This window comes from Saccopteryx leptura, chromosome 12, assembly GCF_036850995.1.
Source record: "Saccopteryx leptura isolate mSacLep1 chromosome 12, mSacLep1_pri_phased_curated, whole genome shotgun sequence".
Lineage (NCBI taxonomy): Eukaryota > Metazoa > Chordata > Mammalia > Chiroptera > Emballonuridae > Saccopteryx > Saccopteryx leptura.
In genome coordinates, this window is record NC_089514.1 from 50,255,501 (window position 1) to 50,274,925 (window position 19,425).

Sequence of the window (19,425 nt, forward strand, 5' to 3'; positions counted from 1 at the left end):
TATTTTATAATCTTAAAATATATGTTAAATACTATTTGAAAGCATTTTTTAAATAAAAACTTTTAAATGTTTTGTAATACAAATGTATAGTGCAAAAATGATTTATATAGTCTCTGCAGTTAAATAAATAAGACCTCAAATCTAAAGATAAACTTTATTAGCCTTTCACCGATGGTAAAATGTAATAAATCCTGGCTATAAATATCTGTTAGAAAAAAATTACAGTGTAAAAATACTTATTAAAATCAATGTTCAGAATACATTGAAATAAAAATGAGTTATCTACAAGTGTTTAATCAAATACTAGCAAAAGCTCAAAGTCTTTAAATAGCACAATACAACTTTAGTTTAAAAATATTAGTTGAAAAAAATTTTAAAACTATAAAATTATTAGAGTTCTGTGTCAGCTAGGTTTTTAATCAAAGCACAGTTCCATTAGATTCTGGAGATTTTACTTTATGTGCTAAAATTAAGCTACTGTGATTTTGACAAATCAGGAATTCTAAAGGGAAAGCATTAGAACCTGTTTTAAAAGTCAGATCATTGGCCTGACCTGCGGTGGCGTAGTAGATAGAGCATCAACCTGGGAACACTGAGGTCTATGGTTTAAACCCCTGCACTTGTCTGGTCAAGACACATATGGGAGTTGATGCTTCCTGCTCCTCCCCCCTTCCTCTCTCTCTCTCTCTCTCTCTCTCTCTCTCTCTCTCTCTCTCTCTCTCTCCTCTCTAAAATGAATAAATAAAAGAAATAAAATCAGTAAAGTAACAAAAAAAAAAAAGCCAGATCATTGACTTTCTTCCCTCTTTCTAGATCATTGGATATTCTACTAGTATTTATTATTCTTTTTTTTTAATTTTTGACAGAGAGAGGGACTGATAAGGGACAGACAGACAGGAAGGGAGAGAGATGAGAAACATCAATTCTTTGTTGCAGCTTATTAGTTGTTCAGTGATTGCTTTCTCATATGTGCCTTGACCGGGGCTACAGCAGAGTGAGTGACCCTTTGCTCAAGCTACCCAACTTGGGTTGAAGCCAGCAACCTTTGGGCTCAAGCCAGCAACCATGGGGTCATGTCTATGATCCCATGCTCAAGCCAGTGACCCTGAGCTCAAGGGGGTTAGTCCGTGCTTAAGACCTGATGCGCCTGCACTCAAGCCAGCAACCTCAGGGTTTCGAACCTGGGTCCTCCATGTCCCAGTCTGATGCTCTATCCACTGTGCCATTGCCTGGTCAGGCTAGTTTTTATTATTCTTAATGATAGCAACTCCACCAAAAGTTTCCATGACATAAAACTAATTTAAAAAATTAATCCTTTAAGTTTTTTTTTTAATTGTGTGCCAGAGAAGTAGGTTTGTTTGCTTGTTTATTTTAGCATTAAAACTTGACAGACATCTGTGTAGAAGAACATTTTCAGGACCTATGCAAACCATAATATGGGAAAAATAGAACCACCAGTGAAACACTAATTAATCTGAAAGGCTATAATTATAGCTGATGAAATAAACTCTAATAACATAAATAGCCTTATGTAAACATATAAGATATTTATTTATTATAGAGAAATTCTTTATTAAAAATAAGTTGGGAATTTTTAAGCCTTAATTGTAGAAATACTTGGTTAACATATTTAAAGTTTGCCATTTTATACTAAAATTTCATAAAATATGACTAGAGTTCCTACTTAAGATGAGAAATTATCTCTTAATTTGATATATGTTAAGAAAAATATAGACTTGTGTTTATATTTCATGTTTTAAAACAAACATGATTTCTTCAATCTAATCCTTTTTAAAGCAGATGCTTTTGCTGTTGTTTTCAAGGTACTTGTTACTGGTTTGTTACAAAGGAAAAACATTCTTAAAATACAACAGATTCTTACTGAACTTATAAAAGTATGTCTTTTTAAACAATAAAGTGCTTAAAGATGTTTGCTATGAACAGAGATGTGAGATATGTATCAATAGTATAGTACAATGGTCTCTTGTTACTGCAATGTTTTATAATAAGGCTTTTTCACTCGATAACATGTTGAAGATGTATTTCCATTTCAACATATCTTATTCTTCATTAGTGGCTGTCAATGGGGTTATTCCCCCACACCCACCAAGGGGACGTTTAGCAATGCACATAGTTTTGATTGTCATGACTGAAGAATTGTACTACTGGTATCTAGTGAGTAGAGCCTGGGGACACTAGACAGCATCTTATAATCTACTAGACAGCCTCCCACAAAATATATCCAGCACAAGATGTCAGTAGTATCGAGGTTGGAAAATCATACATTTCTCCGTACGACTTCTGGATAAACTTTCCAATTCACAAAGTAACAGAGTATTGGAAGAGCTTGATTCCCAGGCCCTCACTGATATTGGGTGTTAACAATTATTTTCTTATTTGCCAACCTGATAAGAGGAAATTATTTCTTATGCTTTTATAATTTTATTTTTCTTACTATTAAGTTTTAATGTCTTTTTATTTGTTTATTAATTATATTTATTCTTTTTAAAGATTTTGTTTATTGATTTGAGAGAGAGGAGAGAGAGAGAAAGGTGTGGGGTGGGAGAAGGAGTGAGAAGCACCAACTCATAGATAGTATAATAGTTGCTTCTCATATGTGCCTTGACCAAGCAAGCCTGGGGTTTAAAACCAGCGATCTCAGCATCCTAGGTCAACGCTTTATCCACTGCGCCACCACAGGTCAGACAACTATATTTATTCTTGAACATTCATTTTCCACATTATTCTCCTGAGTAATATTTTTCTTATTGATATATAGGAGATCTTTTATGTGAAGCATTTCAGACACGTGCTTTACATATATCTTTTATTTTACACACTAATACTCTATTAACAAAATCATCTTGGGCTCAGAGAAGTGGATAGAATGCCCCACACTTCTTAGTCTTAGACTAAAAAATGGGAAGAAGATAGAAACCCCACTAGCTCAGGTCTGTTCATCAGATAGTTAGTGGTTGGGGCCTTTGCTGAGAGCCACATTCAGAGGCTGAACAGGTGGTATTGATGATGGAGACAGAGCCATCTTCTAGAGCAGTCAGACCATGCCAATTACTGCTTCTGGATTATAAAAGAGAACCTTCTAAGGGCGGAAAATCTTCTTTAAAAGGTCAGCAAAACATCTCCTTGTCTAGATGAGAGATGAAGACAGTTGTGTGAGTGGGTGCAGATGTGTGTGAGTGTGTGTGTGTGTGTGTTGCTGTCTAGAGTACATCCGCATTTGGGGATCAAGTGCAGTTCTCCAATATTGTTCTCACCTCTGGTTTAGGTATCATTTAGAGAAGATGCAGTATATTTAAAATATTTCACCTGAAGACGATCATTAAATGTACTTACAACGAGAAATAGGGCAATAATCCCAAGGAATGAGAGGATTCCCTGTGTAACACCAGGGACCATGGGCGTCATCGTCAGGGTTCCGGCAATAATTCTTGTTTAGCTTACTAGCATCTGGTTCCCAGAAGATATGCCTGCAAAAGCAACAAACTCTGACCATTACAAGATGCTCATTTTGTCCAGAAAAAGCAGAATGTCACCAAGAAGACACAATCCTAGCATATAAATTTAATATCATAGCTATAGCACAAGCTTCGACCGGTATGAATTTTGGTTATTTTGTTTGAGATTTGTTTTGTTGTTTTTATAGTTTGGGAGCATGTTCTCTAACTCAGGAATATAGGCTAGAGCTGAAAAATTAGCACAGACAAAATGATAGAAAATTTTGTGACTTTACTTCTATTCAATTGCAGTGGTAAGATAATAATACACCTGCACATAGAAATGGAGAAATATTGCTAAAAAAATGAGAAGATGACAGAGGTTAAGTTTATTAAATACTTAGAAAATATAAGCCATTGCAAAAGACTTTTTTATTGCAGAAACATAAAAAGCATCATTAGTGAAATAACTATGCCAAAGTATAAGAATATTGAAAATTAATAATTGTGTGCTAATGAAATAGTTAAGTATGATTTTTGAAAGAAAACCGAGTAACACTTTCGCCTTTCATATTTTACATCTTCATTAAATTTATTACAAAATACTGTATATCATTTTATAGGACTATGCCTACTTGTATACCAATCATTATTTATAGTTTCCTCAGTAACCTTAATAATGTTAAATTTCATGTGGCTGTCCTAACCAAGTCACAAAAGCTATACATTTTACTGGATTTGTTTTAGATTCAAGTTTGAATGTAATTAATATGTCATTTAAAATATCAGGAGAGCTTAGACATGGAAAATTAGGTCATCATTTCAAACTCTGGTTTGTTTTCTGGAACAACAGTAAACACATATAATACTTACTATGTGCCTGATTTTATGTTATTTAAATATATAACTTTAAATGGACCATGCAGCTTAATTATTCATCAATATCCTAACAGTTATTTCCAAATGACTTTTAACTATTTCTGAAAGAAAATCTATACTCAAAGAGTTAAGTTAGAATCACTGCAATACCTAAATAAATATGTCACACATATCCTGTGGTATGCTTCTAAATGTTTAACAAGTGGCACTCTGAGGTGTCTACATGGGCAGTCTTTATGTGTTGTCCCTGCTGATCTCTTTGGTGTAAATACTTCTACCATAAAAACATCAATCTCCTAATGAGAAATCACCAGATGTAGAGTTGGTGCAATTGTCTCTCATTGGTCCATTCATAAGAGCTACATCCACACCTCTCTATTTCTAAAGATGGTTTTTAAAATAGCGGTGTTGACGTTGTTGAGGGGTGAGGGTGTTATATTGAATGGGACAGTTAACACAATAAATTAAAAAACAATAAAAAATAAACAATATAGCAGTGTTGAAATCAGCATTTTATTTTAATCATGTCAATTCCTGCTTAAAATTTTTGACTGAATTTCTTTAATGCTTGGATTAAATCTAAACTCCTTGACATGGCTTCCAGGTCTCTACATGGTCTTGCCATTAGAGATTTCCTTGTTTGTGGATAGTGGGAAAATTACATTGTTTCAACCTTACCAAAATTATTTCTGATTTTCAAATACTTCAAAATTTAGCCTTTTGTACAAGCTATTCCTTCTGCCTGATGTATTCTTCTTATATTTCTTTTTACTATCTCTTACTTATCACATATGTCCCAGGTAATGTCTCTTCCTCGAGGAAGTTTTCCTGACCATCGAAGGAATGGCTGTCAATTATTTGCATTCTCACAGCATAAAATAATGCTGTTTTCACAATGTTTTATAGTATGGCTCCTGAGAAATTGGTATGTGTTTAGTCCAAATTGAATGGTGCTATAATTGTAAATATAAACCAAATTTGAAGCTTTGATGTAAAAGATCTCATTAATAATTTTATATTAAGTACATATTAAAATAAAAATGCTTTAGATATATTTGAGTCATAAAATATATTAATAAAACAATTTTGCATGTTTATTTTTACTTTAAATGTGGTTATCAGAAAACTTAAAAGCACATGTGTAGCTTACATGTGTAAATTGTAGAGAGCATTACTTTAGAATTATCACTATTTGTAAAGTAAGTTAATTGAAACAATATCATCCACTAGTGAGTACATTTTGGAAGAGAATAAAGCAGGGGTCAGGAAACTTTTTGGCTGAGAGAGCCATGAACGCCACATATTTTAAAATGTAATTCTGTGAGAGCCATACAATGACCTGTGTACATTACGCATTATCCAATAAAAATTTGGTGTTGTCCCGGAGGACAGCTGTGATGGGCTCCAGCCACCTGCAACCATGAACATGAGCGGTAGGAAATGAATGGATTATAATACATGAGAATGTTTTATATTTTTAACATTATTTTTTTTATTAAAGATTAGTCTGCGAGCCAGATACAGCCATCAAAAGAGCCACATCTGGCTCACGAGCCATAGGTTCCCAACCCCTGGAATAAAGGCTTTAAGGTTAAAGTGGGACTGGAGGCAAAATGACTCAACTTCTCTGAGTCTTGAAATTCTTACACATATACACGTATCTTCCATATAGGAGTATAATGGTCAAATGAGATAACAACTTTCATAAAGCAACCACATACTTGATCAAAAGACACTAACTTTTTTATCTCTTTTTCCAGTGCATATATTCTGGGATATTAAACATCAATTTCATGTCACAACTATTTCTCAGACTTTTTTGGAATTTCAATCACAGTAGCACTAATGCTAGGATTAAGTAGAGGAAACATATTTCTGTGAATATGTCCAATGTCAAAATCTCTACTTCTCTGGAATAGATTTTTTTCCAATTACATATATATACATTCCTTTAATTATAGAAAAATGTTATATGTCAAAGTAAAGCTATACAAGGACATCTGGACCTGTTTCTCTGTTTTTTAGTAATTACGTAAATATTAATGTATGTACGAAAATGGTAACTTACTGATTCTTTATGAATATTAACAATAATTGTGAGAAAATCATACTATAATGCACTTTATAAAACATGAGATTTGTCACTTAATTATATAATTTCTCACCAAGTTATGTAATTATTTGCTCAATATGACCATGTCCTCCTTAAAGATGGAGCAAAAATGTATGCCCATTTTTTGTTAATGTTTCCCAGGGCCTATCAGTCAGTAGAACATGTAGTGAATGCTCACTAAATATACTTTGAATTTCTCATTTGAAATTTGCTACTTACAGATAAGATATCAAATTGAGTTGTATGAATAACTAGTCTGTTGTTTTTGTGAACTTACAGTGATTCATAATAATGGAAAGAAACAGCAGTGTGCACACCTGACTAGACTTACTTGCTGTTGTCACTGAACACCATACACCGAGAAAGAAACCACATACCGGTGCAAGTCCTCCATGTTCTTGTCCCACATCGAACACGTCAGTCCAGATCGTGTTTTGGATAAACTGCCCATATAATTTTTGCCATTCCCACGATAACAATCTAAACATAAATATATGAGAAGAAAACTAGTGACTACTAAGGAGTACAATACAAAAGCATTTTTATAAGCATATAATTTCTTTAAAATCTACATAAAATTAAATTACTCTGAAATCTGTACCAATTAAAATACTTTACTTTCACCCAAATTTATTTTTCCATTAAAACTGATGTATGAATCTAGCTAGAGGGACAGATCTGGGAAGATAGAGCTGGAGTCTGACCAAAGCAGAGAGGGCAGGTTTTAACCAGAATTGCTCCCGCTAAGACCTTCGTGTGTTAAGATTCTATTCTGAAAGAGTCTTGAAAGAGTTTCTACCTGTTTGGCTACTAAATTCCCACAATCAAAAAGCTGAAAATAATTCTAAGAGTCTCTCATCATTCAGAATCCACAGAATAAACAGCCATCCCCCAAATTACACACAGATAGAAGGTGATGGAAGACAATTTGACTTTGGGTGAGGGGTATGCAACATAATCAACTGTCAAAATAATCTGGAGATGTTTTCTCTGAACACATGTACCCTAATTTATCAATGTCACCCCATTAAAATTAATTTAAAAAGATTACACATTTTATTTTTTTTTGTATTTTTCTGAAGCTGGAAACGGGGAGAGACAGTCAGACAGACTCCCGCATGCGCCCGACCGGGATCCACCCAGCACGCCCACCAGGGGCGACGCTCTGCCCACCAGGGGGCGACGCTCTGCCCCTCAGGGGCGTCGCTCTGCCGTGACCAGAGCCACTCTAGCGCCTGGGGTAGAGGCCAAGGAGCCATCCCCAGCGCCCGGGCCATCTCTGCTCCAATGGAGCCTTGGCTGCGGGAGGGGAAGAGAGAGACAGAGAGGAAGGAAGGGGGGGTGTGGAGAAGCAAATGGGCGCTTCTCCTGTGTGCCCTGGCCGGGAATCAAATCCGGGTCCCCGCACACCAGGCCGACGCTCTACCGCTGAGCCAACCGGCCAGGGCCAAGATTACACATTTAAAAAAATAAACAAAAAATTAAATGAGTGGCTCCTGAGGACACTTAAAATAAGATTTTCTAGAATGACGTATATAATTACCAGCATTTTCTTCCAAAAGGTGTTGCTTCACAGAAAGCAATGACATAATGAACATTCATATATACTCATCACGTTTGTTGTCTTTTGATTTTATTTTCCATGAGATTGACTTTCTGAGTCACCTGAGCCAGCAGTTTTGCAAATGCTCTTTAATTTCATATTATCTTTTTATTTTATCATGAATAAAAACAAGTTAAAGACAGGAATACTGCATAGATACCATTTTGTCCTTTCCAGAGCTTTATATCATGTGACACATGATGTTGGTTTTTTTCATCACTGGTGGTGAATTTGATAACTTTATTAAGTGGTGTAAAGAAAAAACTTCTCTTTTTATATAACAACAACTACAAAAAGTGGGGCCTCTGAAACTGAATAAACACCTTATTGTCAAGCAATAGTCACAAAATAGCTTAGGCATACTTGGTTCATTTTGCACACATTGGTATTATGGTGGTTTTAAAATGTTTATTTTTTTATTACCTGCACTTCTTTATTTATTAGCTGTCAATCTTGTAAATAGGGTTTTCCTTCTCTTCTACTGCTTCCACTTAGATGTTACTGTGACCATCAGCTGCAGTGATTGTGGTAGTAATACTAGTGCTGGTAGAGGAAGAAGTGATCTAAATAAAGACCCATGAATTTTCTTTTCATTCGGTGGGCTATGTAATCTATTCCTGTTGTTCATTTTGTTGCTCAAATTGTTCCAAATGTAGCCAATAGAAGACACCTTAAACTGGCTCTTGTGTTGTTCATCATGTATTGTGTGTTTTTATTTTTGGCTTTTTTTCAATTGTGCAACTTGTAGTCTAGTAAACATTGATATGTATTCATGTACTTTTTTTTTTCTTAAATGAGAGGAGGGAAGTTAGTGAGAGAGACTCCCACATGCCCCCGCACGGGGATCCACCTGGCAACCCCTGTCAGGGGTCGATGCTCAGACCAACCAAACCACTGGCTGTGGGATGGGAAGAAAGAGAAAGGAGAGAGGGAGGGGGAGAGAAGCAGATGGTCACTTCTCCTGTGTGTCCTGACCGGAAATTTAACCCGGGACATCACATCCCAGACAGACCTCCTGTCCACTGAGTCAACCGGCCAGGGCCTGTGTTCATAGTCTTAATTTTAAAAATCATTAAAATAATTCAATTTCTACCAAATATGTAAGTTTTACTTCTACAAACAAAAGAAACACTATTCTATATTTTGAAATAATATATATTTAAAAAGTGGCTATTTATGAAACAGTCCTTAATGTTACTATATGAATAAGAACTATAGATTTGACTATTAAACTTTGTAAATCATAGTATATTATCATTGGCTTAAATTCTTCTTTGTGATTATAATAAATAATATGTAAAAATCCTAATTATTTTTAAATAAATAATAATTTATTCAGAAATCAGTTAACAGTGAAAAAGCATGGATGTATATATGCAACATACACATGTATACATGTATACTATAAATATACAAATTATTTGTATATATTCTATATATGTATTACTATGTCCCTTTTTCATTAGCAGTAGTAAATCATTTTATTTATTAATAAAAGATTACCAAATATATACTTTGGTGTCTTGAATTTTTTATTGATAATATACTTAAAAAATCACTCCATATTAGTTCATGCAGAGTTTGATTATATTTATTACAATTTCACAGTATTTCATTGTGTTTATTATTTATTTTTAGGAGAACTTTATAATCAATTTATTGGTATTAAAAAAGACTTTTTGACCTATTTATTAGAACTATTAAATTTATAAATTGGCCTAGGTATAATTTATGAATTTATAACACTGAGTTCTCCTATATTATCTGATCCATTAATACTTCTGATCCTTCGCTAAGTAATATATATGGACTATACATAAAACTATCTTAACATATACCAGAAACTTAGAAAACAATTATTGTCATTTGCCTCTATTACCACAAATTATCAGTAGTAGTTTAAAGGAACAAGACAGGAACAAAACATCCAGCTGGTACCAAAACTTTGTTAATCATCGATTTTAACTTTATTTCAAAATGACCTTTAAAGTCTGCCAAAGAACAGCGGAATTGACTGAAAAGATCATCCCCTCTTTTCTCTACAACTGTTTGCAGAGTTGTTCATAAAAAATGTCATTGAGAAAGAAGTTAAAAGATGGATAAATACGTATAGGGCAATAAATCTATAAAATGAAGCTTTAAACTTGGCTTGGTATTTTTAGGATGATTTAAGACTAACCATGACTATCGTAATTAACTTTATGTATAGAAATATAATTATTTAAATATTATAGTTCTCAATTCACTGTATACCAATAAATGCCCAGAGCTGAACATTATTATTAATCATGGACCGATGCTTTCTTTTTGAAACCTATATCAATCTGACTTGGCCACTGTTCCCCGAAACAATTCTCTTCAATGCTATCTATGTTTCCAAGTACAAGGGTGCTTTATCCCAAACCTACTGCTACATATCGTCTCCACTGCTAACACACAGGTCCACCTCACTTTCCTCTCCTGACTAAATTACTAAAACAATCACTCAATTGATTCCCCTATTTTGATCCTTGTCAGAAGTTCTGGCTAGTTTCCATAATGCAGCCCACGTCATCCAGTTAAAATTTAAGTCAGACAGGTCATTTAATTTCTTTTCTCAGAACTATACAACAGAGTTCCTTCTCTTTAAGAATAAAAGTAAAAATCCTTCCAGTGCCTACAGGGCATATGCAATTTCAGACCAGTTGCTCTCTAACTGCCTCTGCTGCTGCTCTGTAACCTGCTGATTCTGTATCAGCCACAATGATGTGCTGTTTCTTTAAATTTTTCGAGCACTCTCTCATCTCAGGTTATTTTCAATTGCAGATTTTTCTCTACCTAGAATGTTCTTTGTAAATTTGTGCATATGGCACATGCTGTTTCCTCACTTCTTCCAGGTCCTTCTTAAATGTTACTTTAATATGTAAGATCTTCCCAAAGAATTAAAATATAAAGTAGCAAACTCCTCTTTTAGAACAGCATCCCTTTTCTCTCTAGCACTTACAAACTACCGTACTCCTATCTCCACTTCCTTTTTCATTTTGCTTGTCTTCAGTTTACTAGAAATTACTCCAAGGAGTCAAAGACTTGGTTTTGTTTCCTGGTATATTTCCAGGGCCTGGCACTGTGTCTGGCACTGGTATATACACAAATAAATAAATACGTGTTGAGCAAGGGGATATGAAAAAGAAATTCCAACTTTAGAACTGGTGACTTGTTTGCTAGCCAGCGAAAGCTGGACAATGAGAAGTCGGCCTTCTGCTGTAAAATGTGAACTTTCTTTCGGCATTTTCACTGAATTTAATCATGACCACGCTGCAAAATGTCAACTATTACCTTGTCCACTTGACACGTCACACTTCGGAATTTGGGAGCAGTAGCCAACTCGGATGTTTGCATCAGTGGTAAAACACCAGGGTGACTCAGCCCCATCTGGATTTCGGCAATAATTTTCTCTTAGGTCCCTATTGAGAATAAGCATGTTAATGTAAATTGCCCGAGTTCTTACACTGATGGAATCAGCACCATTACATCTCTAGAACCTCAGAATGTATGCGTGTTTACAATTAAAGTTCTAAGTGTTAGTTTTAGGATCGTTATAACAATTTAGAATTTCAGTATACACAACTGACACTGCCCCATTAGAGAAATAAACACTATCAGATGTTGTATTCTTTTCCTTCCAGACAAACAAACATTGCTTCCCGAAAGAGAGAACTGGTACCGCTTCATCCTTCTCACTTATTCTCAAGACTCAGGCTCTCAACTCTTACAATTTTTAAAAACTAACCTGTTATGTAGTAAGTTTTTATGGCTCTTATACAATATACAAACAACATGGATCTGTCTGCAGAAGAAAGGCTGTTATTAATAGTCATTAACTACTCTCATTTAAAATGATAGTTTCACATATTCAAACTTACTTGCTACAGAAAAAAAAATGATAGCTGCTATTTCTTCTTTGAATTCTGTATTTTCTTGATTTATTGAATTTGCTACATAATTTATTTTAATTGCAAAGTAATTATTTCTTGATTTAGAGAAGTTACCTAAATCTTTATAAATGTTTTTGTAAAATAAAGGCATAATTACAATATGGAAAACTAACTATAGATGTCAATGTAGTATATATGCATCCTTTATTTTCCCTGTGATTTATTAAGTATTTAGAGTTCTCTATAAGAAACTATTATATACAAATATTCTCTGTATGTAAAAGAATTTTAATGTGAACCTTAATAGAAGATTTGCTTTAAATAAAATTGAACTTATGATTTGCTTTTCTAAAAATGCTCTCTAATTTGAAGTAAGCTTGTACTTTTCTTTCTTAAACCTTTGGCTAATAATTTAACAAAATTAATATTCAATCTATTAGAAACCACATTACTTAGGTCCAGTTGAAAGCACTATAATTTTACTAATACCCAAATTGACCATTAAAAACTCAGACATTTTTTAAGAAAGAATCTTGGGTTTGTTTATAAAATCAACAAGTAATAGGTTATCTAATAAAAATAAGTATTGACACAAACTTTTTATTTAAGGTTATAAGAACAATGCTGGCCAATAGTTATGGTAACAATGTAGCAAGTTTTCATAGTATATCCCATTTTCAACCTTTACCCTTCTTATAAAATGAAAAATTATTATTTGGAAAGAGAATAAAACCTTTATTTCTATCAACAAATTTATACTTATGTTTCAAAATTTATGTCAGTACAAAATATGTGCATTTAAATTTCTATAAAGTTTACACAATTTTTATTTTAAATAAATAATTACGTAAATTATTTTGAATTGTTAATTTCAGGCAAGATAATTAAACAGAGATCTAAGGCTAACAAAACTCTTAGTATATGCTGACTTTAGAAATCTATATGTAGAAGCACCTCGTTAATCTAGATAAAGCAAGAATGAGAGTCAAGGTGTGGCCAAGTATTTTTCCTAATATCTTTCCCTTCACTTGAAGAAAGAATTGTTTACAATTACTAAACCAAATTATCATTATATGTTTCATGTAGATTCATCACAGGCACTAGAGTTGAGTTATATAATCTTTTAAATTGTCTTTTGTTTGGAGTATCAGTATTGAGACAAATAGTTTTTAATACGCACAGACACCTGACCAGCACACTATTCTCTGCTAGACCACAATATTAATGCATCAATATTCTGAGAAATATATTGAGTCAGATTTTATCCATTTTGTAACACAACTCACTTTTTGATGTGTAAGTTTGGTTATCTTGACTAAATAACTAAATTAAGAAAGATGGCTTAAATTATGATAACAAATAGCTAAATTGTTGATAATTTTTAATTATAAAATGTGTAAATTAAATTTTTATAGTTATTCTCTTTTTCTTACAAATGAACTTTACTGGGCATTCACACATAAACAATTTCTTACTTGAGTATTATCGGTCATTAGAACTTAACAGAAAGTGTGAAGGGCACAGACACATCTCATTTTCTTTGCTTTCTCTACTTCGATATTTCTATCTGAGGGTGTGAAACACATAGGTCAGGAACAGAGAGTATACTGCTGTGAAGAAAATGCTGGGAAATAAACCCAGAATGACAACTATAAATTTGTTATTATAAAATAATAAAAAATCAGATGAATATTGACTATCCAAGAAAATACATTAAATTAACTAAAAAAAAATCTCTCTAGTGGATGAGCAACTAGTGCTCATAATTCTCCATCTTGAAATGTTAAGCTCTCTTATTAAAATCCAATTACATAAAGCCAATATATGTTATTTATAGGTGCTATTTCAGCAAAACCACTGTGAATGGAACGTGTGTTATAAATTTCAAAAGCAATCATTTTATGTTCCCCCTAACAAGGTGGACAATTTAAAAACACATGGCATTGTGGCCGTGTCTGTTCAGCAAAAGTCAAGTGGTAAAAAAAAAGCAGCCACAGAGAAGGCACTTACAACTATATAATTGACATATTCACCTAAAAATTGTTTTGATTCCCCCTCCTCTTAAGCAAATCTAGAAACAATAGAAAATATTCATTTATATTTTTAAAAATAATTTTGTTTCAAGTTTTAAAACTCAGTTTACAATATTAAATATAATTAAATATTCCTCTTTTTGTAGGAGAAAACAAAATATGTAATCTCTCCTAAGGTTAATAAAAAATTTTAAATAAGCATTAGTTTGAAATGTGACTGGTTATTATTACCATTTATTGGTTTATTATTAAAAAAACCTGCAAGAACAAAGCTGTGATCACAAACCTGTATATGTGCTTCCAAAAGCACGGAACATCAGTCATCTGATGCAGAATTACCGTTAAAATACATATTTGAGGTCCAAATTTCAGACCCAAGCCATCAAAATCTGAGTGAATTAATTTGCCGTTTATCTTTTGATTATCCCTAAGCATGCTCAAGTTTAGGATCACTCACACAGAAATTAGTTAAAAAGTAACCACCCTGTTTCTATTCCCCAAGGCTTACCAAAAAATTGTAATATTCGCCTAATTTACTCACTTGCACTTGAAATTTTCAGGAGTTACATCATGTTGGTGAGGATACTGGGAATCCCATCGCTGACATGGAATTCCATTCCAAATGGTATTGACTGTGCCCCGGTAACCTTCACCTTGACCTTGAAGACATTCAGTTGTTTCCACAGGGACATCCGTGTCATTCACAGTACTGTGAGCTGTTGGTAAAAAGAAATGTAAACTAAATAAAAATTTTCATTCTATTATTTCCTTCTAATTGTTCATTTGCATTTGTATTACCAGAGCTTTTTTGTCATATAAGTTCTTATAATTAAGTGGAATAAAAAATTCATTTTATTATCATTAATATCACACTCAGCTTAAAGGAGTGAGTTTACATGGTGGACTCAACTGTGATTTTTTTATTTTTGCTTATAAAACAGAATATTTTAACTTGGCTTTATCTAGACTAGTTTGAAAAAGCATCAACTAATAGTACTTAAATTTCCTGGATCTGTCTACTCATTCATTAATATTAGAGGTAAAAATCTATTTATTTATTAATGTTTAAGTACCACATGTATGTTTTTTTTTAATTTTGAAAATTGAAACACATCTATGAGTAATATAGTGATCAAGTAGAGAAATTAAATAGCATTCTTCTCTAAGGTTAGCCATTAAAAAGAGTTAAAAAAAAAAAAAGGAAAATTAATGTTGGTTTAGAAAACAGTTATAAAAAAACTTAATTTATTATTATTGTTGTCTCCATTTCAATTTTCCTTTCCAACACCAAATTAGGTTGTTCTTGAAATGTTCTTTAAAGGGATTTACTTCCATATGTCACAATTACATATATGCTGAATATACAGTATTTCTAAAATAACTATACAATTATTCTGAAAATTAATTTGTTTATGTACAAAGTTGATAATGGTTTTAATCATGGTTTATCTCTAATATTATAAATATATTCTAAGCCGATATGCTAAATATTTTCTTTTTAATCAACTTGTAGGCACTCAAAAACCAAATTAGTTGTTTCTAGGCAGATTGATTTCTTGCTCTTTACTTAGTCCTACTGCAATTCTTACCATACTTTGTGAAGATCATAAAAATCTCAGTAGTAAAGTTAACAAATAGTACAAAATTAAACTGTTACCACAAATTGGACTTTCTTTTTAGCTTTAATGTTTTTCAATCAAAAATTTCAATTACTAAAAATTTCTGAAGCAACTAAAATTAATAGCTTTCTCAAGACCTACATGAAAATATTTACAGTTCAGATGAACAAAGTCAATATAAACTCCTCAGTTACCTGTACAATTCCAACGGTCATTCAAGAGATCACTGGATAAAACTCAAGTTGATACCCTCCAAGTTAGTTTAACATTTAAATGTCTTTCTTCATCTATTCTGGAATTAGATGCATCATTTTTCCAAAAAAAAGGTCAAAATTAGACATGACTTCAGAGGCTAGGAATGTCTATAAAAATGTTCCTTATGTAATAGCGTAAATTCTTTTAAAATGGCTCTTCAGTATTCTTTAAATTTATATGTTTCTTACAAATAATTAATACCTTATGTGACTGATGCTTTATTTCATTAAATTCAATGGAAATTACATAGAGCCTAAGTTTGGAGTTATCTTATGAAACTTTGCAAAAAAAGAGAATTAATTAAAGACCATTCCAACCACTGGAATATATTGTATATACAGATTTCTACCAATTGCCCTCTGAATAGCTTCAGCTCATTATAAAATGTTTTAAATTTTTATCTATCTACTTTAAGAAAAAAAATATGGCTCATAATAATTATCCTAAATTAAAAGGAAATGAAGATGAGGAAGTGTTCGAAGATTGACCCATACAGTGGTCATTAAGAGTTGATGGTCTAGAGAATTTATACTAATTATAAATTATACTAATTTATACATACATATTGATTTGGGAAGAACAAAAACTTTTGGACTGAGAGAAATGAGTTGTACAGAAAAAGTTGGTTCTAATTAACTAACTCCCTTTTTATTTTAACATTACCTAAAGTTCTTTTAAGAAATAAAAGATAATACTCTCATAGATCCTGAGGAACTATATCATATTTCATTAAAACAAGTGCCACTAAGCTACTACATTTCTGATGATTTGAGTTTACTGTTAAATTATTTGAGGAGACTGTTGTGGGAATTCTTTGAAAGATAACTCTAAAACAGATAAAAGGTTAAGCTTGTACTGATAGATTTTGTATCTAGTTATAAAATTATGCTATGAAAGAAGACAAAAACAGATATCACCAGGAACCCATCAATTTATTAGTTTAACATTTTAAGAAAAAAAGTTTTGATTCCTTGAATTCTTGGACATAAGCACTTGAGCAACAAACTCATGACCGTGATCAGGACTCAGAATCCTGACAATGAGAGGTCAGTCTTAGAGCAGTCAGAGTAAAAAACTCTTTCATTAATTTTTTCACAAACCTCATTGCCTGTCTTGGGTATTTCTACTCTTTTACTTTCCTACTTATGGATCACTAATTTCACATGGACAGTTTAAAGGAAGTCATCACTAGCTTTCATGTACACCCCTCCCCCAACACACACACACACACACACAAAACAAAACCTTGGGCTTAAAGGAAACTTATCTGTCACTAGAAGCCAGGTTGAAGAATTCATATTTTTAGAAGGAAAATACAGTGCAGAATTCTTTAGAGAGCAGTTTTAAAGCTAGTTGCGGGGGTGGGGGGTTATACTTCCCAAGCTCAAGTATTACTCTGGTACTATGACCATGTTAACCAAGAAAACCAGTCTTGATGAGCTCCAAAGTCAATCAGGGCTAAACACATCTCTCTAGAAACCTAGAAAGAGGCTGAGCCCATTAGAGATCAACAGGCTCTACTTCTCCTTGGACAACAGTATGATTTTCCAGATCCCAACCTAAATAATGAAAAAGGGAATATGATATTCAGAAATGCTTAGGGATTTGGCTATTATTTGATGGAATTTCTAAATGTAGAAGCAGTGTCAGGGGCTGTTTCCTCTACTATGTGATTGTAGACTCTCATTGAGCAACTAGCATGTATGCAGGGATGAGAGCAAACATTGTGCCTACTATGTTAATATAAGATTAAATATAAGGTGTCTTTTTCTAGAGAATAATTGCATTTTTCAAGTAATTTTTCATAAACACCTTTTATAAAGTGATGCTATTGTAAAAATGAGTAATAACTGTTAAAATTGAAATGATACATCGAGTTTTAACCTCAAAAATAATTTTAATTACACTGCTCTTTATAAGAGGGAGATAATTAAAGTAGAAAAATATTATTATGGTTCATTAGAAAATTAATACCAGGAAAATTCAGAGTTAGCAACCATATCATCATCAGAAAATACTATATTAAGAGGAAATATAAAATATAAAAGTTAGTAGAAAACATTTTTCTAATTTGAGGACAAAGTTATCAAACTTTAGAAAATAAATTTATGAGAAAAAATATATATTACAAACCCCAAGTCAAAAAAGAATGCCTTAACAAGGAAAATATTTCACTGCTAATTGCTCCACTAAAATTTTGTGTTAAATTCAGAAATCTTTCTGTTGGTTTTAACTTTGGACCTCAACTGCAGAGGTTCCCAACAAGATTTAATTAAAGAATCTTTGACTTTTAAAGGTAGCAATCATAGAATCATCATTTGAAGAATTATACTGAAGATTTTTTTTTTAATTTTCATTAGTACATTTTAAAACTTTTGATATAATCTTCAGGAGTCACTGACTATTAATAAAAAGACTATGTAAGATAAAATGATTAAATAAAAACCAAAATTTTGGATTTAGATTAAATAAGTTTATTTAGCAGATTTAATTTAGAAACAGAAACTAAAACCTATAAAATTTACAGAACACAAAAAATTACAGATCATTAATAGAAATACAAGATGGTAGAATACATATAGCTTTAATGTAAGCCTTGCTATAGATTAAATATTTGTGTCTCCCCAAAATTTATAATTTGAAATCATAATCCCTAATGTGATGGAATTCAGAGGTGGAGCCTTTGATAGGTGATTAGGTTACAAGAGCAGAACCTTCATGAATGGGATTAGTGTCCCTATAAGAGACACATCAGAGTTCCCAAATAACTTCCACTATATGAGGACACAGAGACGGTCCATCTATGAACCCATTACCCAATCTGCCAGCATCTTGACTTTGGACTTCCCATACTCCAGACTGTGAAAAAAAGATGTTTGTTGTTTATAAGCCGCCCAGTCTATGGTATTCTATTATAGCAGTCTGAAATAAAACAAGCCTCAATTAAAATATAAATGATATAAATGATAATATTATTTTAGTATTTTATTTTAATAAGCACCCATAACTTTTAAATATATAACCTCAAACAATTTGATGGTTTTGCCTATTCTTGTGTTTTAGTTCAGTGAAAATATTACTTATGATTTTTAACTACAAACTAGCAGTATTTAGATAACATTTTACTTTAACTAAAAAGTACCTTCTAAAGTTAGTGCACTGTTTTTATCCAATTTGACATTAAGCTGTTAGAACTAACATCATAAACAAAACTACATAATTCTGGTGGCAGTGTTTAAGAATAAACAGCAAAGGGAAAAAAAGTATATTAGTACAAGATAAATAAATAGTTTTCATCAATAAATAAGAGTTATTATGAGACTCATGCAGCTACCTAATAAATATTATCTGGTGAGGACCATGATGAATGATTTGTCCATAGACCATATAATTGTGATATAAATGTTTGATCTTTGCTGCCTACGTATATACTTACTATTCAAACAAAATGAATTATTCTTGAACTGTAATAAAATAGACTTACTTGGCTGTCCTACTATATAAATATCAAAATTTGGTTTAAAAAACAAAACATTTCTTTTATACCAGTTAAT

The 19,425-nt window shown here is 32.4% G+C and overlaps 1 protein-coding gene across 2 annotated transcripts in view; it reads right to left on the minus strand.

The window, feature by feature from the left end:
* HGF (hepatocyte growth factor) overlaps positions 1–19,425 on the minus strand; it is a 73,320-nt gene that overhangs the window by 14,494 nt on the left and 39,401 nt on the right. For both annotated transcript variants that reach the window (XM_066353784.1, XM_066353783.1), the window contains exons 8-11: positions 14,539–14,713; positions 11,366–11,493; positions 6,825–6,927; positions 3,355–3,488 (exon numbers count right to left, since the gene is read on the minus strand). In XM_066353784.1, coding sequence (XP_066209881.1) covers positions 3,355–3,488; positions 6,825–6,927; positions 11,366–11,493; positions 14,539–14,713 — 540 coding nt within the window. The remainder of the gene's footprint in view (positions 1–3,354; positions 3,489–6,824; positions 6,928–11,365; positions 11,494–14,538; positions 14,714–19,425) is intronic.